Source organism: Poecile atricapillus, chromosome 27 (assembly GCF_030490865.1).
Source record: "Poecile atricapillus isolate bPoeAtr1 chromosome 27, bPoeAtr1.hap1, whole genome shotgun sequence".
In the NCBI taxonomy this organism is placed as follows: Eukaryota; Metazoa; Chordata; class Aves; order Passeriformes; family Paridae; genus Poecile; species Poecile atricapillus.
The window spans coordinates 3,203,682-3,220,001 of NC_081275.1; the positions used below are offsets into that span (position 1 = coordinate 3,203,682).

A 16,320-nucleotide genomic window follows, 5' to 3' on the forward strand; every position below is an offset into this window, starting at 1 on the left:
GGCGGGCCGCACGCGCGTTACCGGGGCCCCGCCGGGGGCGGAGGTGCGCGGTGCTGCCCCGGAAGCGAGCACTGCGCACGCGCGCTGCCGTTGGCGCCGGCGGGAGACGCGGCGGTACCGGAGCCGGGCGGGGCGCGGAGCGGAGCGCGGAGCGGAGCCTCGGCCGCGATGCCGCGGGAGATCATCACCCTGCAGCTGGGCCAGTGCGGCAACCAGAGTGAGCGCGCCACGGCCGTGGCGGGCCCGGGAGAGCGCGCACCGGGCGGGGTCGGGATGCTGCGGGGGGGGCAGCTAGCGGGCCTGGCGGGACGGGGCGGGGCTTGAAGCGAATGGGGCGGGGCCTGCGGACCGGGGCGCTCCGGGCCCTTCCCCTGCCCCGGCCCCGGTCCCGGTCCCGCTGCCCGGCCCGTCTGACCGCGCCTCCCCGCAGTCGGGTTCGAGTTCTGGAAGCAGCTCTGCGCCGAGCACGGCATCAGCCCCGAGGGCATCGTGGAAGAGTTCGCCACCGAGGGCACCGACCGCAAGGACGTCTTCTTTTACCAGGTACCGGCAGCCCCGGGCCGTGGAGCGGGCACACCGAAGTGTGCTGTGCCCCGGCGGTGCCGCGGGGCTCTGTGTGCCCGTGCAGCCGCTCCACAGCCCCTGCGGGCACACGGACCGTGCCGGGGGGAGCGGCGGCTGAGCCCCGGCTCCTGCTCACAGCCCGCTCCGGGCTCCCGCCTGCGCTGCCGGTGTGTTAGCGGAGCGCTGTGGAGGCGGAGCAGAGGCACAAGGCTGTGGTGCCATAGATAGTGTCTTATGTAAGCACGGAGAGTTCCCCCTCCCGCGCTGGGAGGGCTCTGGGGCACAGGGATGCTGCAGTGAGGATAAGCTGCACAGGACCAGCCTCTCTCTCTCCCTCTGGCCAGGCCTGGCCATGTGGGGCTCACCTGCAGCCAGGGGGTAGCTCCTGCTCTGGCAGTGGAAGTGGCACCGAGCTGCAGCAGCGTCAAGATCCTCTTGCTCCCGTTGTAGGCAGATGATGAGCACTACATCCCCCGGGCTGTGCTGCTGGACCTGGAGCCCCGTGTCATCCACTCCATCCTCAACTCCCCTTACGCCAACCTTTACAACCCAGAAAACATCTACCTGTCCGAGCATGGAGGGGGAGCTGGGAACAACTGGGCCAGTGGCTTCTCGCAGGTACCAGCTCTAGTGCTGCTGGGTGAGACACAGGGCAGCTCTTCAGCTCTGGGGCTTTGTCCTGGCTCCCTCATGTCAGCTCAGTCCCAGTTTCTGAAGAACAACTCGTCACTGGCAGGGACTGATGTCTCTGGGACTGTGTTCCTGAGCCCTGTGGTACCCTGGGAACAGGACCACACTGCCAGTCTGACTTGACTTCACACCAAGCTTGAGCAGCTCTTCTCCATGTTCTGTGGGAAAGGAACAAAACCAGTCCTGATCTCTCTTGCAGGGAGAAAAGATCCATGAAGATATTTTTGACATAATAGACAGAGAGGCTGATGGGAGTGACAGTTTGGAAGTAAGTAAACAAGGGATTTGGATCCAGTGGCCCTGCCTGGTGTTTTCCCAGCTTGGTTGCTCTTTGTAAGGTTGAGCTCAGTACTCCAATGGGCACAGACTTGCTCAGTGACCTTCTGGGACTGAGCACAGGACATGTAGAGAGGGGATCTAGGGACAGGAGGTCTGTCCATCCCCACTCCACCTGCCAGCCTGCCCCAGAAGTTCTTTCACTCTTCACTTGTGGAGCATTTTTCTTTACACTGTCTGTGTGAACCCATACCCTGTGTGCAGACAGGGCTGCTGGGTGCTCCTGTCAGGCTGTGACATGGCAGCAGGGAAAGGAAGGGAGAGCATCACCAGAACAAGCTGGCACAAGATTCAAGTGCCTGTTGTGGGAGCTGAGCTGGAGTCAGGCAGTGAGAGCTTGACCTCAGTCATTCTAGAGGGAGGGAGGGAGGGCTGTGAAGGACCCAGGAAAGGGCTGAGAACGTGCAGCTCCATTTCCTGTGACTGACTGGACCCTAGAGGTGACACTGGAGCTATTCCAGTCCTGTTCTGGGTGGGAGGAATCCTGAGCTCCTGAGCAGCTGTTGCACTTTGCGGGGTGTGCAGAGATGCAGATCCCACGGTGTGGGCAGGAGTGGCCTGAGGAGCTGTGGCTGCTGCTGGGGTCAGTCTCTGCTGCATCCGTGCTCCCAGCAGCCACGAGGAGCTCTGGCCCTGTCTGGCAGGTCTCTGCTGGAGGTAGTGAGGGTGACACATTGTCTGTCTGCTCTGGGGCTGAGCTTCACCTTCAGCACCTGCCCTCTGCTTCCTTCCAGGGATTTGTGCTTTGCCACTCCATCGCTGGTGGAACAGGCTCTGGGCTGGGCTCGTACCTCCTGGAGAGACTGAATGACAGGTGAGCACAGCCCTGTCCCCTTCCCACACCGCAGTGCCTGGCCCAGCCTGGGCAGCCTGCCTGGAGCGGGAGCGCTGACTCAGAGCCACCACCCCCACCCAAACACTGCCTTGTGCAATCCCTGGCACGCTGCCTGCAGAAGGCTGGCTCCTGATACGCCTGGGGACTTCAGAGGCTCTGAAACTGGACTCCTTCTGTCCAAGCTCTGCCTTCCCTCAGATGTTCTTATCAGGCAGCTGCCTGTGGACACCCTGACAGTGCAGGGGAGGGTGGGAGGCGCTGGCTGAAGGCTGTGAGTTGCCATCCTGGCCTGTTTCAGCTTGCATCCTCTTGAAAAGACTTGTGAGCAGCTGCTTAATCAGCCTGTGGATGGCTCAGCCTCCCTGTAGCTCCTCTGGCAGCCTTGTGCTGCTGGGGTAGGCATTGCTGGGACACATTCTCTCCCTCCCTGGGAGCCACTCTGGCTGCAGCTTTGGTGACTCACCCTGTCCTGAGCCCTGGAGACTGCTAAGGCAGCTTGTGGGAGGGAAGAGTGCTTGATGCTGTTAACCCTTGAGATGCTGCACTTCTCACTAGGTATCCAAAGAAACTGGTGGAGACCTACTCGGTGTTCCCAAACCAGGATGAGATGAGCGATGTTGTAGTCCAGCCATACAACTCTCTGCTGACACTGAAGAGGCTGACCCAGAATGCTGACTGTGTGGTAAGAGGCCCATGGTGCAGCCAGCCCTGAGGAGTCGTCCTTGTCCCCACAGCTCAGATCTGGGGCCCATCCTGGGGCCAGCACAGTGACAGCACCGTGTGCCTGCGATCCCCAGGTGCAGCAATGAGTGCACCCCAAACAGAAGGGCCAAGCAGATGTGGCCCCCAGGACCCTCACTGGTGCTAACCCCTGCAGAGCTGCCTGGCATTTCTGCCTTGGTGGGTCTTCCCAAGGCAGTGAGGACTAGCTGTGCTTCCTCTGTGGAGCTGTGCTGCAGCCCCTGCCTGAATGCAGCACCTGTGTCATTTGCAGCACCCACAATGTCCCCAGCCAGGCAGCGCCTTCAGCCTGCACCTTCAGCCGGGTCCCCTGCAGCTGCACCCTGCATGTGGCAGTGGAGGAGCAGTTGCACTGGAGCTGCTGCAGCTGACACTGCTGCAGTGCTGACCCAGGGGCAGAGCTCTTTGGGAGAGCATGGGGAGCACAGCCAGGAGGGAGAGAAGAGGTTCCATTGACGGTGTCAGTTACGTGCCACAGATGAGTCAGCTTGTGGTTTCAAGTGTCTGTACAGATGGCTCCACTCAGGCCCTGTGCTGGACCACCAGTGCCCTGGGACACATGGCCAGGGCTGCCCTTCCTCAGCTGCCTCAGGGGCCCTTCACAGAGCCAGGTTTCTCTTGCAGGTGGTTCTGGACAACACAGCCTTGAATCGGATCGCGACAGACCGGCTGCACATTCAGAACCCGTCATTCTCACAGATCAACCAGCTGGTGAGGACGTGTCCCTCAGGAGAAGCCAGCGTGGGGTTTCCCTGCTGTGTTCAGTTTAGTCTGAACCTGCTTCATGAGCTGGGCTCAGGGGTGGGCAGCCTGGAGCTGTGAGGGTCCTGTGCCCCTCCAGGCACCCCAGCTTCCCTTGGCATGTCTGAGGCAGGTTTGACATGCTCTGTGACCCTCTGCTGACCCTGTCCTCTCCCCTAGGTCTCCACCATCATGTCTGCCAGCACCACCACGCTCAGGTATCCCGGGTACATGAACAACGACCTCATCGGGCTGATCGCCTCGCTGATCCCCACGCCCCGGCTGCACTTCCTCATGACGGGGTACACGCCACTCACCACTGACCAGTCGGTAAGGCAGCCCCAGGCTCTCCTTCCCATCCCCAAGGGCAGAGAAGCTGCCACACTCACCTCGCAGCATCTCTCAGCCCCGTCTCGGTGTGAGCTGTCACTGCACGTCCCAAATCCCAGCCCACGTGCTCACACCATGTGACTGCTGCATGTGCAATGAATCAGACATGAGCAGGGAGCTGTGCTTGTGCCAGGCTACCTGCTGCATGCATCAGGGCAGCTGTCAAGATCATCATGGTCAGGAGTGGCAAAAGCCACCCTTAGCAGTGATGAGAGCCAGGCCAGGAGAGTGGTTCTGCCACTCCCGTGAGCCATTGGCTTCGACAATTTGGATCCAAACCCTAATGCTCATTGTCACTGATGGTGGGCTACAGGTGTCAGCCTTTGGCTTGTCCCTAACTGGTGTTCCCCAGCCCCCTGGTGCCAGTGGGGCAGTTCTGTTTTGGGAGGTGCTCACCTGCACTGGCCCACCGCGATCCGGAAGGAACTAACAGCTGCTCTTCTCCTCTCCCTCTGTGCATTTCCTCAGGATGTTTCTCAGAGAAGCAAATCTGAAAAACTGCTGGCTCTGAAAAGGGTATCAGTGTGTGATCTGTCCTCCGAGCGAGGAGTGCGGGCAGGGCTCAGCCAATGGCTCAACCAGTGCAGGAGGGGGCTGCCACCTCAGCCAGCTGTCCCTGCTGGGGGCAATCTGGGTGCTGGCCCTGGCTGTGACCCCCCTGGCCAGTAGCAGCTGGGCAAAGCCCCAACAGCACTCAGGGAGGGCAGTGGCCAGGCTGCCCATGGCTCAGAGCTGGGCAAGGCAGGGAGGGCATGGAGTGGGGAACAAGTCCTTTCCTGTTGAACCCCCATTGCTCCCTGCCTGGCAGTGGGACAAGACTCATGTTTGACAATAACAACATAAAACAGGTCCCTGACCCTCTGTTCTCAGCTGAGCTTCACCCCCAGCCCCTGCTGTGCTGCAGGGTGGGGATCAGACAGCTCCCAAGCTGGAGCCTTTACTGACACTCTGTTTCTTGGCCTGGCTGTGCCTGTTGTGTGGTGCTGGGATTTCTCTTGTCTTGCATGTGGCTTTGCATGTGACTCTATCCTCAGGGTGAGGGCATCTCTGTCTAGCTGCCCCCTGCTCCTGTGTGTGTGTGTAGCAGGCAGCAGGAGGGCAGGAGCAGCACACCTACTCCCTCTGACCCCTGGCTGGCCTGTGCAGGTGGCCAGCGTGAGGAAAACCACAGTCCTGGATGTGATGAGAAGGCTGCTGCAGCCTAAAAACGTGATGGTGTCCACAGGGCGAGATAGGCAGACCAACCACTGCTACATCGCCATCCTCAACATCATCCAGGGAGAGGTGGATCCTACACAGGTGAGTTCCTCTGGCTGTTCAGGTACTGATGGCCATGGTGTGGCCCAGGGAAGAGCATGGTCACTGTCTGTGCAGGGATCCTGGGGTGAGACTGAGTGCCTGAAAGCTGGCTTCAGATTGCTCCTGTTTGGGCTTTGGCCTCATGGAAAGGCTGCAGTCATGCTGAAATCCACCTTCCCATGGCTGTGTCTCTTGCAGCTCCTGGGTCTGCTGCAGCCAAGCTGTTTGTCCCTCAACTTGGTGCCCCTTGCTGTTCTCATCCCACCAGGTTCACAAGAGTCTGCAGCGGATCCGGGAGAGGAAGTTGGCCAACTTCATCCCCTGGGGCCCTGCCAGCATCCAGGTGGCTTTGTCCCGCAAGTCCCCTTACCTGCCGTCCGCTCACCGTGTCAGTGGGCTCATGATGGCAAACCACACCAACATCTCCTCGGTGAGTGCCTTTCCTCACCACGCCGGGCCCTGCAGCCCCAGACCTCGTGTCTCTTCACTCTGGGCCTGTCACAAAGCCAGGGACGGGGTGGGTGGCTCCCAGCAGGGCTCAGGTCTGGTGCAGGGTCCTCTCCTCAGTCCTGCTGGCCGAGGTGCCCTTCTCTTGGGAAGGGTCCCTGGGGAGCTGCGGCCCCCCTGACCCTGCGCCGCTCTCCAGCTGTTTGAGCGGACGTGCCGGCAGTACGACAAACTGCGCAAGCGAGAGGCCTTCCTGGAGCAGTTCCGCAAGGAGGACATCTTCAAGGACAACTTCGACGAGCTGGACAACTCCCGGGAGATCGTGCAGCAGCTGATCGATGAGTATCACGCAGCCACACGCCCCGACTACATCTCCTGGGGCACGCAGGAACAGTGAGTGCCATGCCGGGAGACGGGAAGGTTCCATGGCCACCCCCACGCACGCCGGCAGGGCTCGTCTCGGCCGTGCCCACGTTTCTCACCCCTCAGCGCTGCCTGGCGCGGCTGAGCCCTCTGTGGAAGACCCTCTGTGGGGAGCCTGCAGCTCCTCAGCGGGGGACAGCCCCCGCCCCACCGTGTGCCCTGGCCCAGGACAGGACTGGGGCAGCTGCGCGCTCTGCTGGGAGGGAACCTCTGCCTGTGGGAGCAAAACTTGCTGTAAGGAGGAGGAGAGTGACCCTGGGGCTGGGAACAGGCCTGGCCCCCTGAGTTGGGTGCACACAACCCCCGTGGCCAAAGGCTCCGTGTGGCTGAGCTAGTCCTTGCCCTGGGCAGGAGCCTTGTTCCTTCTTGGCCAGATCAGGCCTGGGGCACGGGCTGTATCTATATTTTTGTAGGTTATTTTGCTTTAATAAAGGCCGTTCCTGCACTGATGCTGCCTGCATGACTCCAGATTGAACAGCCAGGCAGGGAAGCCAGATGCAGAGACCAGGGCCTTGTCTGGCTGGCCCCATGGCACAGGAGCACCATGGCCACTGCTCATCAGCACGTCCTGGGGTGTGCAGGGCCAGCTCTGCCCCAGCGGGCAGTGCCACGGGGCCCAGGCAGCACTGGGCAACTGCTGCAGCAGAGCCAGAAATACTGGCAGGACCTGCCAGCACGGCTGACCAGGGCTGGGACCGGCACCGCCCTGCCCGCAGAGCACACAGCACCCACATGGATCTTCTGCAGGAGTGAGGCCCTGTGCAGGGGTGGGCCGTGAGGGCCTGGGGGTGCTCTCACCACTCAGGATCTGAGGCAGGGGACAAGGGCTTGAGGCCATACAGTGTCAGGGAATATGGACACAGCAGCTCTAGTTCTGACCTGTGGGAGTTGGGCTGTAAGCTGGGGACAAGGGGCAGTGCCAGCGCCATCCCAAGCCCAGGTAACTCACGGTGAAAATTAGCATCTTCCTCTTAGCCTTCAGGGCACAGAGCAGGCGACCAAAAATACAGCCACCGTGGCAGCAGGAGCTCCCACGCCCTCTTTGGCAGCGGCGCCCGTGTCTGGGGCAGTTCCCCCCGCCGGGGCAGCCAGTGCCAGGGGCTGCCGGGGAGCTGGAGCTGCCTGTGCTCTTGGTGAAATGCCAGAGGTCGCCTGGCAGTGACCAGAGGGACAGCAGTCCCTGCCCCCAAGGACACGCTGTGCTGCTCCTCCCCGCTGCCTGTCCCAGGCCCTGCTGCCCTGGCTGCCCCAGGGATCCGACTGTCCCAGCCTCCCGCTGTCAGCCCACGCTCCAGGACAGGAGGCCCAGCCTTTCCTTTGTGCATTTATTTAGAAAAACAACCAACCAACCCCCCCATCCCAAGACAGAACCAACAAACTCTACAGAGGCAATACTGAGGGGCTGAGCCCCAGCCGTACCAGCTGCCACTCCACCAGCCACCCCTGTGACATAAACCTGGCCACAGGGCCACCTCAGAGCCCAGCCACTCATGCAGGAGCCCGCGGGTCCCCGGGGCAGCTTGGCCAAAAGCCGCCCGCAGCTTTCCCGAAGGGGTGGGTCCAGAGGACGGACAGACAGATGATGGCACAGCACTACTGCCTGGTACCCTCTGCTCTGGGCAAAGCCCCCGGGGCACGAGCAGAGTGGCCAGGCAACACAAGTGCTGCAGGCAAAGGCACCAGGGTATAGGGGATGGGGACAGGCCTGGGGGCAGTGAGGGGAACCGCAGCGGGGCGGCCCCGCTGCCCACCAGGGAAAGTGCTGGGAGACGTGGGGCACGCAGGCGTCTCAGAATAAATTAAGGAATAGCCAGAAAGGCAATGGCAGTGGGGGGAGCACCACCCCCTGGCCCCCTGCTCTCTGGAGCAGCTGGGGGCCAGCACAGACCTGCCACTCGCTGCCAGGCTTGGCTGCCCTCCCACGCCGGCCATTGGAGCACCTGCGTGGCCACATCAGCTGCTGGGCTAGCTGTGGGAGGAACCCACTGGGGGCCGGTGCTGCCAGGGCCCGGCTGCAGGGCAGAGCCCCTGGGGCAGCACAGTGGGCTCCGAGGTGGGGCGACTGGTGCGAGGCTCCTGGGGCCGGGGCAGCCGCTGGGCACCCGCAGAGGCGAGGTACGTGTTGAGAAGCTGGGCAATCTCATCCACCTGCAGGTAGAGGGGGCACAGGGGGTCAGTCTGGGGCAGCCTTGGGGAGAGGGGAGGGTGGAGGGATGGCAGCCCCTTACCTGGGAGGTCTCAAAGAGCAGGTCTCGATCCTCCACGGAGAGGCGGAAGGTGCTGCTGTCAGAGGCGCCGAAGGAGGAGATGCGGCCGTAGCAGAAGCTGTCCAAGGGCTCGGGCTCTCCCGGCTTGTAGAGCGAGACGGCCTTGGCCCCGATGCCCAGCCACAGGCGCTGGGGCCCAGAGCCCACTGGGCTCTGCAGGGAGAGGGGTGTCAGGGTTGCCCACTGCCAAGGCTGCCCCTGTACCACACCCAGCCGGGGCCTCACCGCGTGCAGGTCGACATCGAAGAGTGTGGAGCCAAAGCCAGGCCACTCCCGCACCAAGGCCATGTAGGCAGCCATGGCCTCGGGCCGGCCCATGCCCTGCAGCAGCTTCCACTTCTCCACAATGGCAGCCATGGTGCTGGCCCCCTCCTCACGCAGACGGCCCCGCAGGCGCTGGTCCCGCTCCGCCCGTTGCTTGGCCAGCGCTTGACCCCAGAGCCCGCCGGCCAGCAGCCCCGCGCGCAGCCGGGCCCCCCGGCACTTGGTGGGGGGCCGGTGGGGAGGGGGCGGCAAGCGGGCATGCAGCACGTGGGGTGGGAAGAGCTCCTCCAGGCGCGGGAAGGGCGCGTGGGTGGAGAAGTCGCTGTTGAGACTCTGCAGGCGCAGGGCCGCCAGCGTCTGCAGCGTCTCCTCGGATGTGGGCACGTAGCCCCGCAGCACCATCTCGTGCGCCTGCGAGAGAGCGGGGTGAGCCGGCACCGCCGCCACGGCATGGCACGGCACAGCCACCCCAGTGTGCCACTCACCTGCTCAAAGAGGAGGGCAAACTCCAGGCTGTCCCGTGGGACATTGTCCGTGTCCAGGAAACCGTAGTGCTTGAAGCAGAGCCGGCATGGTGGGTCCTGCTCCCGGTCCTCTCCAGCCAGGCTGCAGCGACAGGATTGGCTCCATCAGCTTGTGGACGTGCCCCATATGGTCTGTCCCCTCCCACCCGTGGCCCCCCAGCCCCTCTCCTCCACAGGCAGCAGAACACGACATTTACTTTTCAAACCTGGTGAGGACATCAGCCAGCAGTGTGGCACTGCCCACTGGCTGCTCCCGTCGCCGGGACTGCTCGTAGAGCGCAAAGAGGTTGGGGCTCTGGGACAGCCCCAGGCGTGACACAAGTTCCTGGGCCACCTGGGCGAGACAAAGGCAACCGATGGTGACCACGTGTTCCTGGCCACGGCACTCAGGGCTGCAAAGGGACACAGACAGGTCATGGTGGGCAAAGGCAGACAGCCCCTGGCCCCTCTCCACCCTGGCTCAGCTGGGAGAGACCCTGCTCATCTGCTGTGGCACACTGCCCACCCAACCCTGTGCACCAAGATGTCCCCAGCCCCCTGCCTGGCACAGCCGTAACCCCTCACCTCCTCAGCCGTGGTGTGGGAACTGATGGCCACGCTGCAGGAGGGTGCCCCAGGGCAGTGCACTGTGCAGATCATCTCTTGCCGCTGCATCAGCACCAGGATCTCCTCCAGAGAGGGCACGCACTCCCTCCCCTTCGTCTTTCCCAACGCTTCCCGGATGAAACAGGAGTACTTGGCCATCTCTGAGGCAGGGAAACGGATCTCTGTCCTGCAAGAAATGCCAGAAGGATCAGGGTGGCACTGATCTGAGGGGTGCCCAGCACCTGGCGCGCTCCCTGGTGACAGCTGGCACCCCTGGCACTCACCTGTCCAGGTGGAAGCGCAGGAAGCGCAGGACAGGCGGGGAGGGCAGGAAGGTGCAGCTCATGCAGGTGAGGAGCTGCCAGTAGTGCAGGTCGCCCTGCCCGCCCGGCGCCGGCGGCTCCGTAGTCTGCTTCACCAGCTGGCAGTAGATCTCATCCACCAGCGGCGGCAGGTCCAGGCAGGTCTGCAGGACACCCTGCATCAGCGGCACTGGGTCCCGCTCTGACTCCAGCTGCTGCAGCGAGTTGAAGAGCTTCACAGCCTCGTCGCGCAGCGTGGTGTAGCTGCGGGGGCCAGGGGCTGCGGGACGGGATGAGGGTTAACAGCCCCATGGTCATCCCCAGCACCCCGGCCAGCAGCTGGGCACTGTCCTCACACCCAGGGCCAGCCAGGCCCCAGCCCAGTGCCCACCCACCCTGCACAGCGTCCAGCCCAGCCGTCATTGCTGCCAGCCTAGAGCGTAGGACCCAACTCTGTGCCCCCCGCCTGCCCCTCACCATTTTGGTCCAGGCTGCCGTAGGGGAAGGGCAGCAGGGGAGCGTAGAGGGGGCCACTGGTGTAGCGCAGGATGGGATTGCAGCGATAGATCTGCTCCAGAACCTCGGGGCTGTCTCTGTGCTCCTGGGGGGGCAAAGCAATAGCAGCAGCTGCAGAGGGGTCACCTGGCCCAGTGCCTGGCACAGACCCCCACCACCACCCTGGGGCACGCAAAGCCCCAAACATCCATCCCAGCGTTGCCTACAGCTGTGGGCACGGGCAGCCCAGCACCACGGGCTGACCTCCACATCACGCATGAGCAGCTGGGTGGGCGTCTGGACAGGCGCTTTGCTGTCAATGACCTTCTGCACGGCGCACACCCAGCGCACGGCCTCGTTGAGGTGCTCCGTGTACAGGCGGTAGCAATGCTTCCTGCCAAACACCGTCACGCTCCAGTAGCCTGCAAGGGACAGACCCACTCACTCACAGCAAGCCACAGCCAGGCTGGCTCAGCACCCCAGGGCTCAGCACAGCTCCTCCTCTGGGCAAAAGAGGCCCTCGGGACTGGGAGGGTAACACAGGGCGCAAGGGGCTGGGAAGACACAGCCCAGCCAAGGGGCACCTCACCTGTCTCCTTGTAGAGCTGCTTGTCTGGCCAGAGCACGGAGCAGAGGCTGGTGAGCACCAGGGAGCCCAGCCTCCTGGCCCCCTTCTCGTTGCTGCTGTAGTAGTCCAGGGAATCAGGGGTCAGCACGAACCAGTACTTCCGAGGACGGATCCAGGGGGTCTTCATGCAGCCCCGCATCTCCCGCTGCAGCCAGCCTGGGAAAGGGAACCCTCAGCCCTCGCTGATGTCCACCCCACCGGCTTCTCAGCACAGGGAAGGGTCTGCACAGGTCTGACCATCCCTCTGGGGCAGCTGGGGCACAATCCCACCTTTAACGAGAGCATCAGGGTCATCCTCCACTGGCCCTGGGCCTTTCTCCACAATGAGGCTGCGCATCTCCTCTGCAACAAGCAGGGACCTGAGGACAACATGGGGCTGAGCTCAGGTACCCGTGGGGGTCTCCCAGAGCCCCTGAGCAGGGAGCTGGCCTGGGGACTGGGATGAGCTGGGTCCCAAGGGGCTCTGGGCACCCCACAGCCCTGCGGTGGGAACACGGCAGAGTCATTGGGTGCAAATGACCCCGGCTAAAAATAAGCTGTTTGCAGTCTTGGCCCTGCCAAGGAATTCGGAAAATGAACAACCAGGAAGGAATGTTGGCAGCAGTGTCAGTACTGCGAGTACAGGGAGCGAGCAGGCCCCTGTGCCCCGGCTGCCCGTCTTCCTCAGCACCGACCACCCCAGGGCACAGCCTCTGCTGATGGGCACAGCCTGGCAGAACCCCCTGGCACAGAAGAGTCATGCACAGCCCCATCAGCTAAGCCTGTGGCAGTTAAGCTATCCGGCACAGCAGGGGGATGGAGACATGCCTGAGGATGTGCCAGGGATGGGGACAAGCACGGCAGTCCCGGCTCTGCCACTCCCTGCTCTACCTGACAGAGCAGCACAGCCTGGTGCTAGCTCTGTGGGCAGGATGGTTCAGCACATGCCAGCACCAGGACAACCTCCCACAACATGCCAGTCCCTCAGCTCCTGCAGCACCACACAAGGGACACAATGCAGCAGGGGATCACTCACCGCTCCGAGCCGCTGCTGCTACGGGTGGGCTGGCTCAGGCTCACCTCCAGGGATCCCTGGGGAAGAAGGAGACATCTCAGCCCCATGGTCATTACCTGGCACCCCTGGCCATCTCCCACCATGACTGCATGCCTCCTTATCAACCCAGCTCTGGGCCCAGAGAGACGGGCTCACACCCTGCTGCCATGGGGCAGAGGAGCCCCGGCACCCACAAGGCCACGGCAAGAAGCAGGGCTGCAGCTGGGACACCCCGGCTGCGGGGGCAGCCGGCGGGCGCGCTGGCCGTGTGTCCTCAGCTGACCCGGCTGGCTGAATACCGTGCAGAATTGCACAAGGTCAGTGCTGAGTAATACGCTTACGGCACAAAGTCCCATTGTAATGGGGCCGCTGACTTCCTGCCCGCGGCGGTGGGACGCAGCACTGGGAAGTCCCTGGCCCTGCAGCAGGACAGGGGCAGTTCCTCCTCACGCAACACAACTTGACATGGACAGTGCCACGCACGTGACAGCCCTGGCACACACGCTGGGACACGAGGCAGAGCCCAGGCACAGGCAGGCACCGGCTCGGGCAGGGTGCCCAGCAGAGAGGGGTGCGGGGACATGGATGCACCAGCAATGCTGTCCTGGGAGATGCACGGGAGCTCCTGCCAGCTGCAGCACAACAGGGCAGCTAGAGGCACGACAGGCCAGAGCACGCAACACCGAGGAAAAGAGACATACACTAAAAATAGTGACAGGGAGGGGGGAGCCGCCGCAGGTATGGTCGTGCTGTGGGGCAGGGCCAGACACCACTGACCTGTGGCATTAAGGGCACCTGTCACAGAATGATGGCAGCTGTGCACAGGGCCAGCACCTCCAGACACTGTCCCAGTGCCGAGGCTGGGGAGGGCCTCACGCACTCCTCAGGGCTGCAGGCAGCGAGGCAGTGCCTAGATTCTCGCGGGCAGTCCAGAGGAGGCAGCAGTGGCAGCCGGCTCCTTCTCAGGGATATAAATAAACAGGAGAGAAGCTGCGGCGGCAGGGCCAGGGTAGCTGCTCCCACGCTCCCACGAAGGGGCGGTCGACGCTGTGGCTTTCCAAGGACCCCCTGGCCACAGCAAAGGGCTCTCGGGGGAGCTGGCGTCACCACTCGCCCACGCCAGCCCGGAGCCAGTGCGGCTCAGGGGATGTGGGAAGCCCAAAGACGGTTCCTGACATCGTTGTGCCCTTGGCACTGCCACCAGTTCCCAGAGGGCCCAGCTCCAGCCCTGTCACTGCCCCCACTTCCCACTGTCCCACGGTGCTGGCACTACTGGGAAAGGGGACCTGCTGCTAGGGGACCGACAGCGCAGGGTTTCCCCCAGCCCTGCACAGCCAGGACGGTGCTGCAGCCCCTTCAGTGGACAGCAGAGAGGGGCCACAGCAAGCGGGACCAGGCGGACACCATGCCCTGCACCCCTCGAGTCCGGGCTGGGACTCGGCCCCACGGCCCTCGGTGCAGGAGACGGCCGGGACAGACGGGAGCCCCCGGGAGCCGGGGCTGCCCCCGCACCCCGCGCTATCAGCCGCCGCACACGCAGCCCGGCCGGAGGAAGCACCGGTTTCCGCCGCTCCGTTTCCCTCCAGAGAGGAAGCAGCCGGAGAGGGGAGATCCAGGCCCGCTCTCCGCGCCCGGCACGTGCTCCCGGGACAGCCCCGGCCCGCTCCGGCGGGGCACTCCGGGGCACCGGGCCGCCGCGGGTCTGGCGCGGGTCTGGCACGGGAGCCCCCCCGTCCTGAGGAGCGGACAGCGAGGCCGAAGCGGGCAGGAGCACCGGCCAGCACCCGGCCGGCAGCGGCTCCCATGACGGGCGGCCCTGCCCCGCGGGCCCGAGACCGCCGCGCCCGCCCGGAGCCTTCACCGGGCTACGGCACCGCACCCGCCGGAACGACCCACCCCGCACCCACCGGGACCACCCCGGCTGTGCTCGTCCCTCCGGCCGTCCCAGAGCCGGTGCCGGCCCCACCTGGTCTCCCTGGGCGCGGAGCTCGAAGGACGCCTCCTCCTCCTCTTCGGCCTCGCCGTCCGCCTCCCGCTCCGCCTCGCCGTAGTCCCGCCGCAGCAGCGTGAAGCCCCGTCGACAGCACAGCAGCCACCACAGCCCGCCCGGGAACGGCATCGCCCCGCCGACACCGACGGGACGGCACCGGGACGCGACGGGACCGGCCCGCCGCCCGCCCGCCCCGCGCACCGGCCGCCGGCCCCGCCGCCGCCCCGGGCGGGCCGGGCCGCGCGTCACCGGGCGCCGCCAATCGCCGAGCGCGGCCCGGGGCGGAGCTGCTGCCCGGGGCGGCGGGGCCGCCGCTGCGTCAGCTGCGGGGCGGGGGCAGCGCGGGCCGGGCCGCCGTGGGGCCGGTGCTGCCGGAGCCACCGCCGGCGGGGTGCACCGGCTGCCCTCGGCTCCTGACGGGGCACCGTCACTGAGCACCGCCTGCAGCCGGTGTGGGCACCGGCCCCGGGCACGGGCCCCTGCCCTGCCCCGCGGCACCCGCATCAGGCGCTGCCCTGGCTCCTGAGTGCCGCAACACTGGCGCCCGTCCCAGCATGGCGACTCAGCCCGCTGCGGTGCCAAGGTTGTGCCGGCGGGCAGCGCCGTGGGCTCTGTGCTCGGGCAGGAGGGCACCGTGGGCAGGAGGGCACCGTGCCCAGACAGGCTTGTCCTACAGGCCCTCGTAGCGCCTTTCCACAGAGGAGCTGGTTGAAGGCGTTCATGGTGGGGTCACACCCGGTGCCAGAACTGTGGCGCAGCTCAGCCGCAGGTTCTGCCCAGTGGCAGAGGGTCTACGGCACCTTCAAACCATGGGTGCCGTGGCAGCGTTCAGGCCCTGGCCCCACTCCCGAAGCCCCAGGAGTTAAGGCTCTGGCTTTGCTGCAGCTGTTGGGTCACCGCCGTCCCTGTGAGCTTGGGTGCTGGGATGCGCAGGCAGGAAGCTCTGGCTGCCAGCTCCCCTCCCACGCAGCCTGCTCTGGATTCTGCTTGGGGCTGAGCCCCTGGTGTGGGGCCGGCTGTGCAGCCAGGGCAGTCACGGGCATCGAGCAGAGCCCACCAGCTATGGGGGCAGCGGAGGACTGGAGCAGGACCACCCGAGCCCACAGGCTGGGAGGGCAGCAGGGGCAGCTGTGCTGTCTGGCCAAGAGCTGCCCGAATCTGGCTCTTGGTCCCACCGAGGCTGTGGGACACAGAAGAACATCAGCTGGCCTCTGAGGCTGCTGAGTCAGCAGTAACCTGTTTCTGGCCCAGCAGAAGGTGAAGCTTCTGGAATGGCTTCTTCCACTCGAGCCCTGGGCTAATCCCAAACAGAGCAGGGGGTGAGCAGGAAGAACCTCCAGCCCCGGCAGGACCGGGAGGTGCTTCTCTGCATGCCCAGCTCTGCTGGGAGGCTCCATGAGCAGCTGCACCCCAGCCAAGCCCAGTCCTGCTCCCGGCTCTGGCCTGGTGAGTGCGACACGGCCCGGCACCATGTGCCAGCCCGTGGTCATGTGTTGGTCGCCGTGTCCTAGCCCATGGTCATGTGTTGGTCGCCACGTGGCCGGGCCGGGCCAGCCCCAGCGCAGCGCCCAGGTGCTGGAGAGCCCCCGGGCCGGGATGTGCCGTGGCAGAGGAGCTGGTGGGGGGAGTAAGGAGGGGAGACAAACGTCCCTCTGACCCCGCCCTGGGATGCAGGACCCAAGGACGGTTTATCCGGGGGGGAATCTGCTGTCCCCTGTCCGGGGGCTCCCTGTCCCTGCAGCGGCGGGGACGAGCAGAGGGCGGCC

General features: G+C 64.6%; 2 protein-coding genes across 4 annotated transcripts; one reads left to right on the plus strand and one right to left on the minus strand.

Annotated features, from left to right (window-relative positions):
- Positions 1–52: 52 nt before the first annotated feature.
- On the plus strand, positions 53–6,915 carry TUBG1 (tubulin gamma 1). Its single transcript, XM_058858192.1, has 11 exons — positions 53–217; positions 431–543; positions 1,015–1,182; positions 1,454–1,522; positions 2,325–2,404; positions 2,981–3,107; positions 3,791–3,877; positions 4,088–4,237; positions 5,444–5,596; positions 5,865–6,026; positions 6,243–6,915. The coding sequence occupies exons 1-11, from the start codon at positions 169–171 to the stop codon at positions 6,438–6,440; spliced, it is 1,356 nt and encodes a 451-aa protein (XP_058714175.1). The 5' UTR covers positions 53–168; the 3' UTR covers positions 6,441–6,915.
- Positions 6,916–7,782: 867 nt separating this feature from the next.
- PLEKHH3 (pleckstrin homology, MyTH4 and FERM domain containing H3) lies at positions 7,783–14,799 on the minus strand. 3 transcript variants are annotated; one of them, XM_058858055.1, is made up of 13 exons: positions 14,531–14,798; positions 12,547–12,602; positions 11,802–11,890; positions 11,493–11,687; positions 11,168–11,325; positions 10,886–11,009; positions 10,391–10,688; positions 10,086–10,293; positions 9,719–9,855; positions 9,483–9,603; positions 8,959–9,408; positions 8,695–8,886; positions 7,783–8,614 (listed from the first exon to the last, which is right to left on the minus strand). In XM_058858055.1, exons 1-13 carry the CDS (start codon positions 14,681–14,683, stop codon positions 8,432–8,434), a joined length of 2,364 nt encoding a protein of 787 aa, XP_058714038.1. In that variant the 5' UTR covers positions 14,684–14,798; the 3' UTR covers positions 7,783–8,431. The 3 variants fall into 3 exon arrangements, with proteins under 3 accessions (XP_058714038.1, XP_058714037.1, XP_058714036.1); XM_058858054.1 differs by having other exon boundaries at positions 8,695–9,408; positions 9,728–9,855; positions 14,531–14,799; XM_058858053.1 differs by having other exon boundaries at positions 8,695–9,408.
- Positions 14,800–16,320: the final 1,521 nt, after the last annotated feature.